The sequence below is a fragment of the Electrona antarctica genome (assembly GCF_951216825.1).
Source record: "Electrona antarctica genome assembly, chromosome: 11".
NCBI classification, from domain to species: Eukaryota; Metazoa; Chordata; class Actinopteri; order Myctophiformes; family Myctophidae; genus Electrona; species Electrona antarctica.
Genome location: NC_136792.1, coordinates 27,096,791 through 27,117,919, shown reverse-complemented (window position 1 = coordinate 27,117,919; position 21,129 = coordinate 27,096,791). Strand labels below are relative to the sequence as shown.

The 21,129-nt window shown below is 41.1% G+C and overlaps 2 protein-coding genes across 3 annotated transcripts; one reads left to right on the top strand and one right to left on the bottom strand.

Annotated features, from left to right (window-relative positions):
• Nucleotides 1-2,562: 2,562 nt before the first annotated feature.
• On the top strand, nt 2,563-16,778 carry itpkcb (inositol-trisphosphate 3-kinase Cb). The gene is made up of 7 exons (XM_079514589.1): nt 2,563-3,676; nt 10,711-10,816; nt 10,897-11,110; nt 11,681-11,885; nt 13,074-13,172; nt 14,434-14,505; nt 14,658-16,778. The coding sequence occupies exons 1-7, from the start codon at nt 2,564-2,566 to the stop codon at nt 14,913-14,915; spliced, it is 2,067 nt and encodes a 688-aa protein (XP_079370715.1). The 5' UTR covers nt 2,563; the 3' UTR covers nt 14,916-16,778.
• On the bottom strand, nt 16,627-21,128 carry actmap (actin maturation protease). Of its 2 annotated transcripts, XM_079514590.1 has the most exons (7): nt 21,004-21,123; nt 20,309-20,513; nt 19,334-19,402; nt 19,007-19,131; nt 18,322-18,451; nt 17,942-18,012; nt 16,627-17,440 (listed from the first exon to the last, which is right to left on the bottom strand). In XM_079514590.1, the coding sequence occupies exons 2-7, from the start codon at nt 20,497-20,499 to the stop codon at nt 17,082-17,084; spliced, it is 945 nt and encodes a 314-aa protein (XP_079370716.1). In that variant the 5' UTR covers nt 20,500-20,513; nt 21,004-21,123; the 3' UTR covers nt 16,627-17,081. The 2 variants fall into 2 exon arrangements, with proteins under 2 accessions (XP_079370716.1, XP_079370717.1); XM_079514591.1 differs by lacking the exons at nt 17,942-18,012; nt 18,322-18,451 and having other exon boundaries at nt 21,004-21,128.
• Nucleotide 21,129: the final 1 nt, after the last annotated feature.

Here is a 21,129-nt window from a genome sequence, read left to right as displayed (position 1 = left end):
CATTCCATATATTCATAGGGCTGGACCACACATGGACATATGACATCATCAACTTGTGACAGGAGCAGTTCCTATTGAGTGAAAGATTCTCTTTTTATGAAAGAAAGAAAATATTTAAGGTGGTTTTATTTTATTTGTTTAGCCTAATAATTGTTCGGGGGATATGTCTGTTAATTCAAACTATCATCTGAAGCATATATGTCAAACTCAAGGCCCGGGGGCCAAATCAGGCCCGTGAATGAATTATCTTTGGCCCGTGGGATGATATTTAATTAGTATTAGAACTGGCCCTCTGGTATATTACAAGGACCACCATAATACTACAAGTCCCACAATGCACTGCGAGTGCATTGGCACATATCGAGGGCCCTTCAAGCGCAAGCATGCGTCTTCTCTTCACTATTGATCAGCAGTGAAAGTATATCGTTTGTGGTCAACTTTCAGCTACCCCTCTCCCCAAAAATGGCTAAACGAAAGGTGGACTCTGAAAACAGGGGTTTTCAAGTCAGGTGGGAGGCAGAGGGCAAACCTGTGTGTGTCTTCTGTGTGGAGACAGTGTGGCTGTAATGAAAGAATATTACCTAAGAAGACTATGATAAGAAATGAATGCAACTGATTTGATTTATGTTCTCATTTTACTATGAAAGCAGTGCTTGGTGAGGATCATAGAACAGGAAACTGAGCTTAATAATAATGCATTTTCAGTTTTAAATGCATTAACGTTTTTGCTTGTTGCCTTGGGACGTCCTCATGACCGCGGTGCCCGTGTGTTGAAACACAGTCCGGCCCTCGACTTGTACCAATTTCTTTATTTTGGCCCACTGTGTATTTGAGTTTGACATCCCTGACTGATTCTGAAGGAACACAAAGGAAACCAACACATAAGTCTACGTGTTTTTAAAAGTACTTCCTCTTCAACTACATGCTTTCACCTTACTGTTAGTATTACTCAGACACACAGTAGATAGCACAGTCACATCCCTTCCACACCCTTTACTTGTACATGCCGGTACAGATAGTGAGAAGACAGAATAAAACACATCAAAATGCTTTTTAAAGGTAAGTTTAGTAATCTTGTTGTTTAAGCTCAAAATGGTGTCTTGACTGGTTCTTAGGATCCCAAAGTCAAATAAGAAAGTGTTGCTTTGAGCTTCTGATTTAAAAACAATTTAGTTTTAGTTTCAGTTCTTTTCTGTATAACATTTTTAGTTGTGATATGCTAAAATGAGATCTTGAACCCATTCTTTTCAGTTCCAGGGAATTGTATTAGTAATTATTTATGAATGTTTAAGAAACAAACTGGTTACTGTGATCATGTTTGAGTTCACGCACGCACGCACGCACGCACGCACGCACGCACGCACGCACGCACGCACGCACACACACACACACACACACACACACACACACACACACACACACAATTTGGGGTCCACATTAGGGTCATGGTGTTCACATGCCACAGTTCTGCCATCATTCCTGTGTGATTCACTATGCCTCATACCTTATTTCTATTATATAAGAATAACATTGAGTGGGTGTGTGCACAGACGATGACCAATATTTTCCATTGTTGTCTTTCCTGTTTCATTTCCTATCTGAACATTCTTTCCTGACAGTGGGGTTACTGTAGTGTGATCATACTGCAGCTGTCATTCTGACTGATTTAAGGAGATAACACACAGTGGCTGACTCACTGTATTTGTCTTATACTGTAGTTTATACAATTTCTACCTAACTGGACTTTAGGCCATTCTGCCTTTTTCTCAATGCACTCACACAACTATGCTACTCACACGTCACTACACATTATCTCTGGAATCATGAATGATGTGATAAAATGCATCATACAGATTTATTTTTTATTTTATATTCTATGTTAGTGACCGTTGTTTAGTGTATTTCTTTAGTAGACTATTGTATAGTGTATTTCTTTAGTAGACTATGGCACGGCAGTTTAGTATTTGTTGCTTTCCACTTAATTATCACGTGTATTTTTAGATGTAGCTACTTTAACTAGGCCTGTTGTAAAATACAGGAATATACTGATGAAAATGCCCCAGGTCTACAAACACAAGAGGGCAGCATTGTGCCCGACTTTATCCCTTTGTACATTTTCAATCAAGTGAAATTGTTTTGTTTTTTCGTCAGACATTTTGCTTGATTGTTCTCAAGTCACAGTTATTTATGCTGCTGACAATATTCATATGGGTTTCTTTTGTTCCCTCAGGTATCCTTAAACCTAGGCTACTGGTATTTGAAGAGGAAATGGTGCGGGGAAGTAATTATTTCACAATCTTTAAACAACAATTAGAACATGTGACTAACAGGGAATATTGAAGTTTTTCCTCCGATGTGGAAAGCCTGGTGACGCGAGGTTACCCGAATGGGGAGGCATACTTGAAAGTATCGTTTTTCTCTTTGCAGATGAGTAAACCTGGGACCGAGGCTACTCGTTAATTCGGGTGATCCTAAATTGCTTACAGTCTATGATCGATTGCTATGATTGATTGCTCCACATATAAGTTGAGGGTGTGTCTTGTGCACTACTACGGCATGCGAGATGGGACAGAATATTTCGAAGACCACTGCTACTCCAGGCACCACTGCTACTCCAGGCACCACTGCTACTCCAGGCATAACCAAATGGAGACACGGCAAAAAGCTTCGTATCCGTGGATTTAAGAACAAACGACGGGATGACCAACCGGTCAAGACTCTGATAAAATGTAAATTGCCGCAGCTACAACTGCAACCTCAAGATAGCAACCTGGCTGAAGTAGCTTCTGTATCTGCTGATTCGGAAACACGCCAAGATCACGCCTGTCAGGGGCAGCGAACGTTGCTGGGCCATCGGGGGGGGTTGGAAATCGAAGGGGACCAAACGTGTACGGTTTTGGGAAACCCGAATGGTCCACATAATTATGGGAATGTAGACGGCCACGGTGCAAAACAGTCCGATGCATCGTGTTTGGGTACACTGCCCCTTGAAGTCAGCAGAACGACGGGCGGTGTGGTTCAGCTGTGTGTGGAGCCTAAATCTACCAGAGAAGACCATGCCTCGGATCCCTCAGCGACGGCCATGGAAGACCAGCCATTGGAAGCAAACAGCCAGAGTAGTGTTGTCTCTGAAGTCAGCGCGTTACCAGAGATTTCTCCAGTTGGACGGAGCACCTCTGGCGAGGAGACTTTGGCATCGCTCAGATTTTGTGCGGGCAAACCTTTGTCCACGCAGACAAAGAACGATACGGAGGCTGATATGACTAAATCGGACTGTAATACTGTTTCATGTGAACCCAAAGCTGCGAGAACTGACTCAGATCGAGGCCAGTGTTTCCCTGGCACTATCCCTAAGTTGATCATAACTGGAGACACTAGCCCCAGTAGGTCACTGGGGACGCCAGAACCCCAGGCTACTGGATTGTGTATTAGCGGAATACACAGTGTATTAGTGGAACCCCACCCTGATGAAGAATCACCCTGCTCGGACAGTGGTTGTGGAGGGTCCCCTGCGCTGATGCGTTCTCCCCGAAAACTCTCCTACTCGTCCTCGGTGGGCCTGTCCTCTCATTCGTCATTCGAGGACGTCGAGGATAACTTCTTGACTGTGAGTGATCTCGAGTCCAGTATGTCCCCGGCCAGTCAGGCTCTGGGCAGCCCAGACGATGGGACTGGGGTAAGTTAACATTTAAAAATTATTTTCACAAAACATAAACATTTTGAATTTCACCGTGCAAGTTCATTCATATTAGACATAAGTGTAATAGAAAGCGCGTCTCCACAGAAATAAATGGCTTTCAAAGCCAGGGCCAAAGTGCATAGTCTCGATGCACTTAGCATAGTCTACTCTAGCTCTCTGATCATTTTAAGGGCAGTGTTTTTCAAGGAGTGGATCTAGCCCAAACATTTAGAAATGTTTGGGCTAGAGTGGATCCATGTACAAGTACTATCGTGTTTGTTGAAATGAAGGCCTTATATTATTTATTGTGTGTGTGTGTGTGTGTGTAGCCTATAGCCTGTTCTTTTGTTGTAGAACTTTTTTCCATAAACTTTTATTGCTATTTAAAGAACAGAAATGTCCATCCTACAACACAGGTCCATGATCTATCATGAGGTCAATCTAGGGCCTTGACTTTTCTTGACGGCTTTCCGGTCCTGAAACAAAATGTAAAGTTTTAGCCTGAGCCTGAGTCCTTTGATCTCGGCTTTGAACAGGATGTCTACTGAAAATAGACTCAGGGCATCAGAAGTGCTTTTCCTGGGAAAATTGTGAATCCTAAAAGTCTCAAAGAATGGTGAGACTGGAATGTAATATAAGCGAAATCTCACTACTTTTCACTTTTTTGCCACTCAGTGGGCATTCCCTGCACACTCTAGGTTGGCATCAAACTTCAAAGTGGTCTTTATGACCAATCTGAAGGAGGAGATCAACAGATAAGATTATTATGACTAGTGTGAATGTCTGTTTCCAGAGACATGCACAAACATAAGCCTGAATGCATTCAGCTGCATGAAGCATGTTAGCTTCATTCTCTTATTCTGTACTATAATAAAAATATCCTACAAATCTTGTATTCCATGTTAACAGTTGAATAGCCAAAAATAGCCTATCTACAAGCTCACAACACGTCATGATGTTGTGAGCTTGTAGATCTAGTATTTTTGGCGATGAAATTTGGTGTAAAAGTGGTCCAAGACGAGTACAGCGTCAACTGTACTTGTCCAGTCTAGAGGGTTTAAGTGGTTAAATACTTCATGCTAAATTATCATACACAAAATAATACATCTAGAAAAAGGTATCTCGCCAGGCTGGTGAGGTCTTTGCCTTCTGTGAGTCCTGTCAGCCTGGCGAAGACAACTAGTATACACACGCATGCACACAGCCACACACACAGCTTCTATAACTTGATTATTATGATGACTATCAGCAGGATAGAGGACAATTTGAAATGCTTTAGTAGTCTGCAAATGTGATGACACTAACTTGTGGTTATCATAGTTAGATTAGTTATCCTGCTATAATGTGCATGTTTTTCCATCTATGGTTGTGAGAAGTGTGTCTGTAGCCATCCCAGCTCTACAGCAAACGAGGGTGTGTGTGCTGTTATTGAAATTGTGTAAGCTATGATGACATGTTTACATCACAGCCAAAACCAGTTACACACAAGTATGCTCGCTCACTGACGTGAAGAGATACTTGCTCCGTGCTGCTCACACATGCATATTCAGACACATTATACACATACGCACTCTGATGACATCTCGCTTTTAGAATTGAGTTCAGTGTGCATGCGTGACATGGAAAAATTAGATAAGTCATAAACCATGGCAACATCTTTGACATGGTCTTTTTTTTTCTCTTACTCTTTCACTCTCTCTCTGACAATATCAGTTCTGTCTGTCTCTGACAATTGAATGTTATTAGATGTAAATGCCTGCATTAACACATTTTATAAATAACCCGCCCCCACACATACACACAGTCTAGTGAAAGCATCATATTTTCTCCTGAAATACCTTGAGACATAGACAGTGGAACAAAAACAAAGGAAAATGTTGATAAGAGAAAATATGAAGCACAATAAACACGCAGAAGTTTGAACATGTGCCTTACAGAGGAACGTTTGATTTATGCTTGATAACTTGCATGGTACACAATGCTAAGTGTTTCCCCCAACACTCATTATACAAATTCCCACACATCGATCCCACACAGACAATGGTGCGCACAAACAGTGCTTCTTATAAGTAGTCACAATCTAGGCTGCGAACAGGCTAGATATTTGCATTGCTTGAGCATTAAAGGGCCAAGCAAAGGGATGTGGTTTCATAAAAGCAACATCTGAGAAACGGCTCTACTGTGTGTAGATCTTAAAACACCTGAACAAATACAGCGTGTATTCATATTGTTTCCTCCTGTACAGTAGCTTATAATAGTTGCCTGACAGGTTTTCCTTACACACGCATGCACACACACACACACACACACAATTCATAATGCAGAGGAATCTGTAAAGTACACAAAAGAGAGAACATTGGGAGGGAGGGTAGAGGACGAGTCACGTCTATTGGGATAGGTTAATAGCACAGTGTTTCTCCCCACCGTGGCAGTCGGGGCTAATTTCTACTCTGTCCCTAGAAATATCAGTTTTCCAGTTATTTTTGGAGAGTGGTTGTACGGTGAATTCTGTCTGCATTGTGGTGCACGGGGCTGAAGATGGTTATGAGATTAGATGCAGAAAGACAAGGAGATGTCTTTCCCCTGAGTGAGTTTGTGAGATATTCAGTATTGGATAGCAGCCTGGTATATAGTAATTGTTCATTTATACGTTGTTGTACAAAACAAACCTGCCGCGTGCCATAAATTCAGGCATTTACCAACTTCGCAAGAGTAGACTGAATGGCATGCATTCTTGTCAGCAAATGACAGAATAAATTAGAAGGATATTTGAGAAGGGAAAACACAACTTGTTCAGGCAAGCAGCCAGGACATCTTCTGAGGGAGAAAACACCTGGAGGTAGATGAATAACATGAACACCAAACACCATGGCGATATCAGATACTGAGAAAGTGGAGTAGAGGAAGAGGGGAGTGACAGGATGTCGAAACAGGAGAAATGGTGAATGCACTGCACAGCAAAATGGGTCAGTTTTTACACACTTGAGTGAAATTCACACTCAGGATTTTGCTGTGGGAATGGGAAGGTCTGGAATGGGGAGGTCTGTCTGTGTGAAAATGAGAGATTAGTGTTACCTCATAGTAGAGCAGATTTACAAGGCTCTGTAAGCTGCAGACAGAATGGCTAAAATAACAGAAATAAGAGCGAAGAATTAGCCCAGAAATAATGCTATGCTATAGGTTAAAGAAGTGAATGGAATGGCTAAATGTTGACAAGCTGGTGGGAAGGCAGGGCATCAGTGGATGCAGCTGGTGGGACTTGCCTGGGGGGACGCTATGCTAAAGGTGCAGAGTATGTTTTGCTGGCTGCACTCTCACTTTGGTTCCGTTGTGGTGCCTGCCTTTGTCAGCGCCTGTTTCTTTCTCCACTACTGTTCCGTTTGCCAGGTAAGGTTTTTTGACTCTGAGGAGTTGTCTCATTCTGTAGAAGAGTAATAAATATAAATTAAACAATATGGTACTTCCATGTTTTGACTGTAATTTGTCAAGCTTGCCTTGCATAGGGAAAGAAGTCTAGATTTTCTCAAGTTCAAGCCAAGTTTGTTTATTCAAATATAATCAGATTCTCAATTAAATAGATGGCATATGCTTGTCTCTGTTGGTTTTTGTTATCTATGCTATTTGCATGACCATCTGTTACTATATGCAGTCACACATGTTCTCTATCTAGGTTAAGAATAAGAAGCCAGTAAGCCTCCCACTAGGACTTATGACGTTGGCTACTGTATGGACTAAAAGGCTATGACTTAACGGCTGTAGTCAAGCTTGTTTTGCTTGTGTGGATCCTGGGGGTTGTATTCTTGCTTACATTACCTAAATAATGTTCCATAGTTCTGAATTGCAGAGTGCTTGGTTGAAGTCGATCTGAGAACCCATCGTCAAAAAAATAAAGGAAAAACGGCAACCTCTTTTCCTTTTGAATTTGATGCGAGTCAACAGTCTGTCTCGAGAGACTAGGTTGAAGTTTGTTCCTTGAATCGTGTGTGTGCGTGTGTTCTTCTCATTAACAAGTACCAGACACATTCCCAACTTTCCAAGCCTAAGCTCTTATAGAGAAGAGAACAGCTCTAAAGTAATTAGGAAAGATGAGAGAGTGGCAGGATTGAAAACGATAGGAGGCTACTGGTTTGACATCATTGCTGCTACAGGACCCACAGGGATCAGCCAATCTGTGCAGTTGGTCTGTTTCTATGACCAACATACTGCGTAGAGAGGATGGATGGCTTGGAGGATTTAGTAGAAGGAAGAAAATAGCAAAATAGTCTTAACGGTCAAACAAAAAGGCAGGAAAGTATTTCTGGAAGGAGAGGAGAGCCTAGCTTGAAACAAAACTACCGGTATGAATATAAGAATCGGGGTCATGTCACAGGCTATTGTTTGATAAACCCTCTAGTAAAAGGCAGAGAAATGGGAGATGGGTTAAGTTTGCCTGTACGGGAACGGGAGTCTAATATGTTAGAGTGGAGAGGTAATATGCAGCTACATCCGGCCCCACAGAGAAACACATTGAACTGTCAGCTCAAAGCAATTAGCGAGAAAGGATGAAAGCATCTGGATAAGAGACCGCTAACCTAGAAGAGGCAGGAGGAGCTTTCCATATTGTCTTTCTCTTCTTTCAACCCACTAAACTTACATCTGTCACTAAGGGCTTCTCTTAAATAAGGAACGAAAAGAAAGATAGTAACTGTACTGAAATGGAAAAAGGCAGGGGGTATTATCCCTCTTGTAAGACCTTTTCTTTTGACATTAAGAAAATGCGCCGTCATTTGTCAGTCGATTTTTGATCAGTCGATCTTGTTCAAAGCATATTTGGCTTTACAGCTTCATACGATAATGGTGGACTACATTACCTACTTCTGACTGAGGCAAGTCAGAGCTCATATTACAGTGAGAAACTTGTGTATCTCCCCTCCCCTATAGAAAATGAAACCTTCCCAAAGTCTTGGAAATGCCATGTTTTTATTTTTTCAGGATATTGAGTTGGCTGCTAAAATGAATGTCAAAACAAGTTCATTACAAATGCCCTAAGAAATAGTCATAGCCCTGGGACTTTTGAACCAGTCTTTTAAAGTGACTTTTGAATTATTGCACCTGTCACAAATTGGCCATAAAACATTGCTTTATGTAATCGCCGTGAGGGGGGGGGGGGGGGGGGGGGGGGGGGGGGGGGGGGGGGGGGGGTAGTGAGGAAAAGGTGTACAAAGTTTAAACCTACAGTATGCGATTGACATTATGTACTGTACTTCTGAGTGTGTTGTTGGTCTGATGTGGTCTTGTGCTCTGAAGTGGTTGTAGAGGTTGTGTTAATCTGATAGAGATTCAAGTCTCTTGTGTCTACTGTCTAGTGCTCAGTCTTGCTCCCTTCCTCTGCTGTCTGTTTCTATTCTACACAAACATTGTCTTCTATCGGCTACACTGGATTGGTTAGCTGTATTTGATAACTTATGGCCTACTTGACAGAAATGCCATATTTGTAACAGACGACGGTGTAGGCATAGCCTAATTCAACACCTTTTTTTTTTTTTTGAGGGGTGCTAGCCCCTCCTATATACAGCTTTAATGTTTGTTCTGTACAAACATGCCATTGACAATGAACGGAGAACTAATGTTGTCTAAACAAACAAATTGTCTGACCATGAACGGAGAATATGTGTCTGAGCAAATCGGCATATGTATGTCGGTGGGAACCCTTGGCCAATAAGGGACCACCATTCTTGATGATGATTAGAGTGCCCCTCACTTCACACAGGTGTGATTTATTTGTTGAGAGGAGTGTACAGTGAAGTATAAATTGGCTTAAAGTTCAAACCCACCCATCGGAGCATGTTATGGGCCTTTCTAATCATAGCTTTATTGTAAATGTAAAAGTGTGTCAGTCATCAAAATCACTGCCACCCCGCCCCCACCCCCCCAAAAAAGAAAAGATAATGAATGAGCACTTGAACACACTTAATGATGTTGATAAACTGACATCTTTTGAAAAATAATTGCCTGAATTCATAGTTTGCAAACCGCACAATTACTACTAACTTTGTGTATACATTCCAATGTGGACTGTTTTTTTTATTGTGACAGAATTTCAGCGTTGCAGCTGTGGAAATAACGTACAGCATTTGTAGAGAAGGATACTTAGATGCGTTTTAAGACGGGCACTGGACGGGAGAGAGCAAGTTAGCTCACAGCTCCCACAATTTACTGTGTTACATTTTATTACATTATGATAGCTTTTCTTCGTTTTCTCTAGTCTGTTGTTTACTAAAGTATTTATTTAATGGTATTTGTACATTGTACCCACATCTCTTCCTTATCTGATTAAACACCTACCCTGGACTCACTATCCTTGTTTTAATCCCCCCCCCCCCCCCCACGCACACACATTCTAATCGATGTCATGTGTTCTTTTTTTCATTGCTTGCGTCAAAGCCCCTGTTGCATGCTGACCTTGCCCTGGTGTTTCCTCACAGAGATAGCTATATTGCATGTACAGTATTGTACAGTCACACACATACAGACATGGGGATTCTGCTTTATGACGCCCACAGTGGCACCCTTGGTAAATGTTTCATGAATGAGCGACTGGTCCCTTATGCTGTGTACCTGGCCTTGGTGGCAGCGGGTGGATTGTGACACACACACACACACACACACACACACACACACACACACACACACACACACACACACTGTGTGTGCGTGCACATGTTACGGAAGGAATAATCAATTTTCTCTTCAAAAATCTCTAGACCCATTTTGCTGTGTTTATACTTTGTGTACTTTTGTAATTTTAACTGCAATAACTCACTACACTATCAAATCACAACACACAGCTATAAAACGTCCTAAAGATATCTAACTCTGTGTCTGACAATCAGTGCGGTGCAATTTGTTGGTCAAACGTCAAGGTCGGTGATGACGTGCATTGTTCGGTGCTACATGGCTCAACTATGCATACCTCTAGTCTAGGTTGCGAATTTTTGTGTTGCTATTTCCTACATGGTTACTTTTGTTTCATGATTTTTTTTGTTTTACAGAACAAGTCCTGGCAGAAGCTGAAGACCATGGTTAACATGGTTCGCCCATGGTTCACCCATGGTTCGCCCAACCATCATCCATGGGTGCAGTTAGCTGGCCATAAAGGTATAGACATGCATCTTTAGAGGCACACTTATCTTGCTCTCTATCTTGCCCTCACTCATGTTTCCATTCACCTCTCTTAGGTAACTTCCAGGCTGGGGAGGATGGTCGTTTGCTGAAGCTCTACTGTGAGTGTGAGCAGCAGTGCCTACAGAAACTAATGGAAGACGCACTGCGTCCCTATGTGCCTGGGTATTATGGTGTAATACAAAAAGGAGAGCAGGACTATAACCTTATGGATGACCTGCTGGCTGATTTTGACTCTCCCGCCATCATGGACTTGAAGATGGGCAGCAGGTGAGCCTTGGCCTCGGAACCCAGAGGGGACTACGTTCGTAATCACAAGCCACAATCAAGCATGCATCAAGACTTACTATAGAGGGTATGCGTGTGACATCATCATCAAACCCGGAAGCTGAGTGGCAAAAAACTACTTTCTGGCCATAACAGCCCTTACATCCAAACAGAAAAGTTGTATTTGATTGCATTAAACAACGTTAACACCCCCATCGATAGATTTATTCTTACCTCCCGTTGTTGTCAATCGCCTTAGAGTGGTGTGGCTATTGTTAGCTGCTACACACACTCATTCACAGCAACATCCGGTCCGTCAGTAAAAGTGGTCCGTGTTTATAAATCGACTGGGCGCTATAATGTAATGGATTAAATAACCCCGGGCAATTAAAGTGTTAAACAACATTAAACTCACTTTCACTCACTTTGCCACTCTATTTGCCATTCACTTTATGCATGTGCATACCCTCTATTGAGTCTACAAAAAGTACACCCAAACGCAAGCTTTCACCCACTTTAACCTCTCGCCAGTCTAACACTCTGCCTAAGCTCTTCACTTCTGTTTCCTACCAGGACATACCTGGAGGAAGAGCTCAGCAAAGCCAGGGAGCATCCACGCCTGCGGAAAGATATGTATGAGAAGATGGTAGCAGTGGATGCTGGGGCCCCCACAGAGGAGGAGAGGGCACAGCAGGCAGTCCTCAAACCCAGATACATGCAGTGGAGAGAGACAACCAGTTCCACAGGCACCATGGGCTTCCGTATTGAAGGCATCAAGGTTAGAATCCACCCTGGGATCATCTAGCCTAAGGCCAGCACTCCGAACATTCCTGGCTGTAGTGGTGAATAAACAGAATTATGGGTTGCCACTAGAAGTAAACCAAATATTGGGAATAAATATTTATCAGTAGATTTGTATGGTGGTGATTCAGTCACTGGATTGGAATGAGCAAACAACTGGCCTATTATTAACTTGTCTAAATCAGCTGTCGGGCATTATTTGTACTTTTCAAAACATTTCCAGGCCGGCCTGGGCCGCAGCTGAGGCACCTAGGCCGGTAATTCAGCCGTGTCTGTCGGCCTTTTCCACATGTCTTCCCCCCCCCCCCCCATCTCTCTCCCCCTTCCCTGTCTAATTACTGTACCCTATCAAAAAAGGCAAAAGGCAGTCACATATCCGGTAACCCATTTTCAGCATTGGAATATTTATTGTTGACAGACGCGTTTCAGCTGCCAGTCGTTTGCATCACATAACAGATATTATGGAAATCATTTCTATGTTAATAATGTGTCTGTCACAGTATCCTTCAGTTTGTAATTGTGTTTATTAATATTATGTAATATATTATTAGGATTTTATGTAGTACTTCCAGACAGGAATAGCGTTGCACAATTAGGGCACTGGAAGCATAATGCGTAATAATTCCAGTATTTCAAGTATGGACAGAACTTTAAAGCTATACTATGTAACCTTTTAAAGTGATTATTCAATATAACTTAAACAAACGGGTGGATGTATTTGGTCTCTGCTCTTCTATTGGGACATTTAGGTCCCGTGTCTGGTCTGAAAGTCAAAATAAAATATCGTCCCTAAGCAGGCAGGCAAGCTCGGTGGAAAAATATTCTGCACTTGCACAGGAGTCCCGCGTTTGAATCCGGGGTGGAACAGGAAAGTTACAGAGGGTAGCTGGGAGTGTGTACAACCGTAGTTGAGATACCTGACTCTGTGAGCTAATGGTTGTAAGATGGTTTTATTGATTTGCATAACAATTTACATGCTGATGGAAAAAACGGAGGGCAGCAAGTTGCATCATGGTGTGTGTATTTTACTATCAAAACCATTTGGATCAGATGAGTGGTTTTCAAACTTGGGGCCCAAGGCACACCAATGGCCAAGTCAAAATCTTAAGACACCATTTGGGAAGTAGATGAGAGATCTCATCTGAAATGTTTTCCTGTTTTGCAGAAAGGAGATACTTGCAACACCAATTTCAAGAAGACGAAGCACAGAGACCAGGTCATGCCGTACTTCGAGGACTTTGTGGATAGGAATCTCCCCATCATGGTATGTGTCCCCAGTTCAGTGGCTAATCAACATTTCATCTTTATTTCATTTTATTTTTTTCATACAATTATACTTTGTCATATGTCAGTGTAGTAAAAATAGCCAATCTACAAGCTCAACATGTTGCTTGTAGATCTGGTACTTTGGAAACGTTTTCATTTTATTTTTTGGCTTGCGACTAAATGACAAACACGGGTTGTTTTTTTTAGTAACACGTATCCCATGTTCTTATAAGGTATAACATTTGGAACTGGAACACCATCAAGTTGAAACTGATGGGGGGTTCTTTCTCCTGATTATATGAAATTGTCAACACACCTGAAAATATATTTTGTTTATATGAAACTGCATCTTTCAGTATTCTCTCCCTCAGCACATCTCTCTTGTGTCTCCTCCCCACCAGTCCTCCAGAGCTTCTGACCAGTCCCCTCTTATACTCACGAGTCCAGAAACGGGTCCATAGATAAACATGACCATCACAAAGTACAATACAGATGTTCTGACTTTCTTGGCTGTTGAGTCTGGAACTCCCTAGCCATAGCTAAGCCAGGCCCAGCAGGATCTCATAACAAACATGGTGTGACATGGTGTTTTACACACAGGGTGATCTTGATCCAATAATTGATTGAATCAAGACATGGTGTTGCTCACAGACACGACCAGACAGAACAGCATGGAACAATGCAAACAATATACTATATAGATTAAAGTCTTCATATCTCCCACAACAATACCGACTAAATTGGGGAGAAAATTCTGTAAAAAGAAAAAGAGGAAAAAAACGGAACATTTCCTTATGGTAAGGCCCTTTTTGAAACTAGCTCCTTGCCACTCGCCCTACACACTTCCACTTGGTTTGAGCATAGATATATAAAGCATAGAGACGGCACTGGGATTCCCCTCCCATCCAGTGCCGTCTCTATGATTTATATATGTATGCTCAAACCAAGTGGAAGTGTGTAGGGCGAGTGGCAAGGAGCTAGTTTCAAAAAGGGGGTAACTGTTCCATTACTGTTCCGACAGCAGCAAAGGTCAAACTCTTACTGAGACATTTTGCTAATTCCATGTCAACGGCTGAAGAACGGCCTATGCACCCTAGAGGAACTAAGGCCTTAAGTAGAGTTTGACTGTTCCGATGAATTTGTAGTGAAGTCGAAGTTAACTCAAGCTACTGTAAAAAATGTATGGACGACAATATGAAAGAAGCTTATCCTTTTTCCAGCTAAGTCTACCCAATTCTGTCCTCTTCTTTAACCCTTAGAAACTGTACGTGCAGCGTTTGGATGAACTTCGCTCTGTGCTGGAAATATCACCCTTCTTCAGAACACATGAGGTGAAGCGATAACACACATACACATGTATGCATACACAAACGACTATGTTGCCGTCAATTCTTGGCCTTGACAAACCTGTTGGTCAAGTTGAAATTGCGTTACATAATTGAACGGTGAACACACCTAGACTCACTCATCCGTTTTTTCCTAGGTCGTGGGTAGCTCTCTGCTCTTCGTACATGACGCCTCTGGAAAGGCCCGGGTGTGGATGATTGATTTTGGGAAGACTGTTCCCCTGCCTGCCCCTCTCACACTGAACCACAGGACTCCCTGGGTGGAGGGCAACAGGGAGGATGGCTACCTCTGGGGGCTAGACAACCTCTTAGAGATCTTCAATGAAATGCTGTCACGCCGTCGGGGTGTTTGGGACACCAGGTTGTATAAGATGGAGAGGAACGGAATACAGTAAACGGTACAAATTATGCAAAGAGAGCAAAGGATGTTGAAACCTTTATGTTGGACCTGATTAAGATCCAGCATTGCTTTGACAGTCATTTCCAGAGACGTGCACATGAGCACAGTTCCTCTGTCTCGTCTCCATCTCCCTCTATTGGTCAGAGATGAACAGTGAACTTGATTCTGTCTTTAAGCGAAGAAAAAAAACTAACTTGTTAAGTGGCCTTTGCAGAATAATTGAATGGGAGATACGTTTTGTTTTAACCAGTATGGGTAATGTACTGTACAAGTACCTACACGGCAACACTAAACCACTGGTTAAGTTGTCTGTAAATCTAACCCAGTGTGTATGGTCTCTCTGTAAATAGTTTTATTTATCATTTTGCCTTGATCCAGCCGCCTCGTCGTATTTTTACTTTTTTCTGTAATGGGAGATTCTTTTTTTGGGGGGGGAAATTCTTTTTTTTTTTTTTATACCATTCCAATGTTGTGGACATGTTTTCCCCCCTCTACTAGTTCACTGCAAGAATGACTTGATAAACATTATCCCCAAAGATGAATTTACGTTAAACTGGAAACTGAGGTTGTTTCTTGACTGGGTCGTGGACTTGTGGTCTCCTTATGCAGAGAAGGTATTTGAAATACAAGAATAATGTTTCTTTATCTTTTATGTTATTGTGTACAGAATGCAGCTTGTGAGCGATGCCTAATGTATCTGGAATGTATTGCACTAAGGAGCCTCTCTATCCACTGAACAAAACAAGCTCTGCCTGTGTGTCTTAAAATGGGTTGCAGTATTCCTGGATTCACTGGTAGACGGTAACATAAGTTGAATCGAGTATGATTTTATATGATTCTGATTAACCAATACTTTTATATTTACCAATGCCTGATAAACATGACAGTAAATCAAACCACTTAAGCCCTATAGTAGTTCACTGGATTCCGAAGGACGTTATACTAGGCCTCCTCCTGTTTTTGGTCTACACTAAATAGCTTTGCCTAAAATAGCCAATCTGCATGTTCACAAAACGAAAAGGAGAATTTAAGTATCTGTTATCATTTGGCCATCCTAAACTACAAACTGGAAAACTTAAATGTTTCATATCTTAAGTGTTTCCTCCTCATAGATGGTGTTTCATGACTTAATAGTGTTTCCTTTAATAGCTGATTGATACACCCTTCCCTTTTTATTAACAGGACATACTCGCATATAAATTGTATTTGGCCTCTTTAACTCTCATACATAGAAAAGACTAGTTGTTTACAAATTACATGAATATGACCACAAACACTGATAATTTCATTATCAAATTAAAGTCCATTCAAATATGAAGTGAAGGCACATGACTGTCTGTCTATCCATGTCAGTCAACATTCCAGTTTAAATCTTCCTGTCCTTTCAACAGTGTTCATCAGGAACTGTAGTCTGTGTGCAAGTAGAAACCGCTGTGAAAAGATTAATGAATTGCATTTTTATTAGGGCTCTAAAAGAGTGCAAATGTCACTGACACCATGTAATAGGTATTATTTATCTGGAATGGTTTGGTTTTCTGGGAAATCCACACCATGCACACATTCTAGAAGAAAAGAACATTGTAGTGTTTACAAAGTATTATATTTCTTAGCCATGTATGCTATATTTTTAATGATGACTAACAAATGATCAGTTTTCAAGCTGCTCTTTGTGTTTGAGGACTGGATTGTGTGGTATGGGGAAGTCATTTTATGTTTTTTTTTAAATGTAATTTTATGTAACCATAATGTGCTGTTTTTTAAAAAGCGGTACATTTTAAAGTGACAAAACAAACTTGTGAAAACTGTCCTATCCATGCATTTTCTAGCAATAAACTGGAATTAGGAGCTTTTGAATGTTTACTATTCTGATGTCCAATTTTTCCTCACACAACACCATACAGAGTATGCACTAAAGGTCATCTTTAAGTGTGCTTTTTTTCCAGGAGTACAGGTATTGATAGAAAATATCAGGAATTGAATCAATCTACTTCAAAATGTTGCTCTATTTTTATTCAGAGCAAAATGGCAGTAAAGGTGACATTAATCACAATTTAAAGCCACTCAAGCAATTAATGTAGTCCATAGTCTGCATTGCATCGACAATATCAGACAATCAACACAATGCTAAAAGCATATGGAAATGAATGTCTTCACAGCAGTCTCAGTGGTAGTTTGATTGAACAGATATCTTCTTCACTGTCCTGGTATGGAGTAGCACCACTTGTCCAGCTAGTCCAGCTTCCAATCCTCCCTGAGGAACCACATACTGTGTGCCATCACTAGCCCTCTGTGGGTCCATTCCCCTCAGCTGTTCATTGCTTTGAGCTACCTTGTCCAAATTCCATAGCTGGTAGCGCAGGCTCTTGCCCTGTTTAGCGAGGACAAAAGCTTCTCTGACTCCCGTGACAGGATACGAGCATGGAGAACTGGCATCCTTGGGAAGGCATAGCCAGGGCAGAGTGAGATTAGGCTGGGTGTGGTCTTTGCTCATGCTCTCCTGAGCAAGGCCTAAGAGAATACCTGGAGGTACAGAGATGGTACATGTATGCCTGTTTGATTTTGATTGTATAATGGACTTTATTTATATAGCATTTTTCAAATGTTCCAAAGTGCTTCACAGAGCAAGGTTAAAAACAAAACGTAAGAAGAAAAAATCGTTAAGACAAAAAATATATATATATATAAAATGGCAGTAATTACACACCGGTATACACATTCTCCTAAATACCAAATTAGAAAAAACACTTGGTGTAGAGGTAGGTCTTCAGATGTGATTTCAACAGGCACGGAGGGTGCTAACCTTAGCTGTACCGCCAGTGCATTCCATAACCTAGGTGCCCGGGCGGTCACCCCGGGTAACTAAGTTTGTCCTGGGGACCTCAAGGAGGGCCTTATCTGAGGATCTAAGGATACGTTCGGATTTGGGAAGGGGGAGCATGTCAAATATATACGTGTGGGCCAGTCCATTCAGGGCTTTATAGGTGATGAGAAGGACTTTTGAAGTCGCTCCTGGAGTCTTACCTGAAGCTACTGCCCAGTGTGCTCTGTGGCCCCCACGTTGGCATGGCTCATGGTTGAAGTCTTCATCATATCTTAATATATATTGTTATGGAACTTTCCTCGAGTATGGACTGCCTCAACTGCCTTCAAGGTGTTTATTGTCACATACTGTGTACAATACAGTTGGTAGCACGGTCAAAGTCATTGCAATTTTTGTACTTCAACAGTGTGAATAATAGTAAAATAAGAATTAGATAGCATAGAAAGTTAAAATAGTAATTAAATAAATAATGATAAAATAGCTATACAAACAGGCAAATAGCAATATTGTACAGTATATAATATATGGTATATTGTATACATAGCTATGTATATAAATATCACAGCTAAAAAAAGGATACGGAATAAGAATGGGCTGTCCATCACACATATGTGCAACAATGGTTGAAACATTGTTACCACTCATACCCCCAACCAGGAGTTCTGCCTTGCAGGCACAAACTTCCTCTGCCAGCAGAGCCATGTTGCAGGCTGAAATATATTGTATATACAGTATATTCATAAATACACTCATATTCATAAATATATAAGTTCTTGACTAATTTACAACAACTATGTTAAGTAGCCTCACCAGCCTGTGAAGTAAAAAACTAAACCCTGCAACTTTATTTTCATTTTTCTGTTATTTATTTTTTGATGCCGGTAATTCAATTAAAATACATACTTTTGACCATAACATAATGGTAAAACAAGATACTATATGGTAGATACATTATAGCCTGGTTTAACCACTACCCCTTGGAATCACATTTCATTCATTTCAGCTAAATTAATGAAATTTTATTTCAAGGGGGAGTGGTTAAACCAGGCTAGATGCATTATGGTAACTGCTCAAATTTATCAGAACCCAAACAGACACCTTGAAATTGCTAATTTTCTGTCTGTGTCTCCTGTTTGGCCGATTCATGTTTTGGCCTATAACTCTTAAACCGTTAGTACAACTAGATTTTTCTGCCTGGCGGAGAGCACACCTGTAGTTTGATTTATTTTCTTTTGATTGACTATTCAATAAAAAAAACAGGTTACCTGAAAACATTTCACCCTGTGCAGTGTAACCTCTCTTCAAAGCAGTCTGGACAATAACCTGCATGTCAATACTCTGCTGTGGCTGTCGTAAATGAGCAGCCATCCACAAAGCCACCAGGCCACACCTATGCACAGGCACATTAAACTTAATGTTACACGTTGGTGACTACATTATGTTGGCTCTGACTCAGCCATGATAATAAATGACATAACACACAGAACGGTTACACCCATCTAATTGCGTTACATCTGTGTTTTTCCAGTGAAAAGGACATAAAAATATAATGTATTAGAGTATCAGATTGTTGTTCATGATTATTAACTTACTGTGGACCATCTTGGATGAGGGAAGGCACATACTTGTTGAACAAAATCCACTGCAGATCTTTTCTAAAACTGAAAGAAATTGTCATTTGTAGACCTGGCATCCTATAGTGTGTATAGTTTCAATGTACAGATTATTTATTTTTTGATATTATACTGTTTACTTTAGACTGATAATCGGTTCTTGGTTTACCTATGATCATAGATTACTAATTCTATGCATTTACCTGCTTTCTTAAAACGCTTTGGATTAAGAGCGCCTGCTGAATTGTAAATTGTTTTCTCACAAAACATTAAACAAAGATACAGTATACGTAAGTGTATACAGGGTATGCAGATTCTGCACATTTCTAAAGTGACAATTTAACCCATTCTGGGCGGGAACCCCTTTTGGTGTTCTAACCCTTTTGGACGGGAATTATTCAAAAAATTACAAAAAATGATTCTGCTATATAAATATTTGAAGTATTTCAGAAAACTTAGGTCAGGATTTAGAAGGCGTTTTTAGAATCGGCCTCAGTCCAATGGGTTAAGGACTTGTAAGACCTTTTTAATGATATCCAAAGTGCTCCTCCGCTTACAATGCGTTCTGTAGTGTGGACAGTGGACACAGCTCAAACAATCAAAGTCCGATATAGTGCTGGGCCAGCTGGCTGTGTCTGCAGTAACTCCTTAATATATAGCATGATGATAAAATACTGGCTGAATGTAATAAAGAGTTGGGTTAAGGGGGCAGCCATGCACTCTTCAACATTAAGTACCACAGACGAAAAACAGTCTAAGTCCAAATTTCAGACTGACCCCTCCACGAAAAGGCCTCGTTGTCCTGAACCCTTATCTATCATTTATACATTATGGATCAATAGTGTGGACTTAGACTGTTATTCGTCTGTGGCATTTATTGACTGTAGTATCAGCCGGGAAATCTATACAGTAGAGTATTAACATTGATGGCCACCTCTAGTCGAGTCTACTCACCTACTCTCCCTCTGGGTAAGCAACGAGAAGGCTTCTGCATAGTCCCCCTCCACAGGGGCCCTGCCTTCAGCTATGGCCTGGTAAAGCTTCTTCTTCCTGGACTCTGAAGGTCTAGAAGGTAGTGGTCCTGGAGGAGGAGGAGGAGGAGGAGGAGGAGGTAGTGGTGGTGGAGTGGGTGGCACTGTTGACATTGTCTTTTTGAATTCTGAAAAATAAACAATAAATACGAAATGTATGTACGTGTAAGTATGTACGATTAAGGATATATTATATTATATAGCCCTCAATCTCCTACAAATAAAGTGTGTTGATTGATTGAATACTTTATTAACAGTTTGCAGAAAAAAGCACAGGAAATGAGGATTTAAACCCAAGAAAGCCTCATTGGCTGCTCATGGCTTCATTGGCTTGTTTCCATTGGAGTCCTTCATATTCAAATCATGAAGTGTAAACATCATCATCAGTGTAAACATAGTTGTGTAAGTGTAACATTTGCAAGGTCCAAAATGTGAGACGAATACAATACAAACTGATTTTGTTTTTATTTTGCTGTTGGAAAAAAAACACACACACACACACACACACACAGTCACACACACATGCAGGCGCGCGCGCATAGTCACGCACGCACGCGCTCGCTTCCCCCCTCTCTCTAAATAAAGTATGGTGTTTAATTTCGGATATCATTCACTCACCAGGCTTCTTCCCTCAAAGATTGAAACCAATAACGCTCTTTAAAGTAGCTAGTAAAGTAAAGTAATGTTCGCATAAATAGTGTTGCAGAGGCTAGCGACATATTTGGCAGCTTACATTTTGACCAA

Bases quoted from the DNA above. Each gene is read 5' to 3' on its own strand.
- itpkcb (XM_079514589.1), top strand. From the start codon at position 2,564: ATGGGACAGAATATTTCGAAGACCACTGCTACTCCAGGCACCACTGCT. The intron at 3,677-10,710 runs GTAAGTTAACAT...TTTGTTTTACAG, and splicing joins GCCCAGACGATGGGACTGGG to AACAAGTCCTGGCAGAAGCT. The intron at 11,111-11,680 runs GTGAGCCTTGGC...GTTTCCTACCAG, and splicing joins GACTTGAAGATGGGCAGCAG to GACATACCTGGAGGAAGAGC.
- actmap (XM_079514590.1), bottom strand. From the start codon at position 20,499: ATGTCAACAGTGCCACCCACTCCACCACCACTACCTCCTCCTCCTCCT. The intron at 19,132-19,333 runs GTAAGTTAATAA...GCCTGTGCATAG, and splicing joins CTCATCCAAGATGGTCCACA to GTGTGGCCTGGTGGCTTTGT. The intron at 17,441-17,941 runs GTAAGACTCCAG...CTGTACCTCCAG, and splicing joins ACACTGGGCAGTAGCTTCAG to GTATTCTCTTAGGCCTTGCT.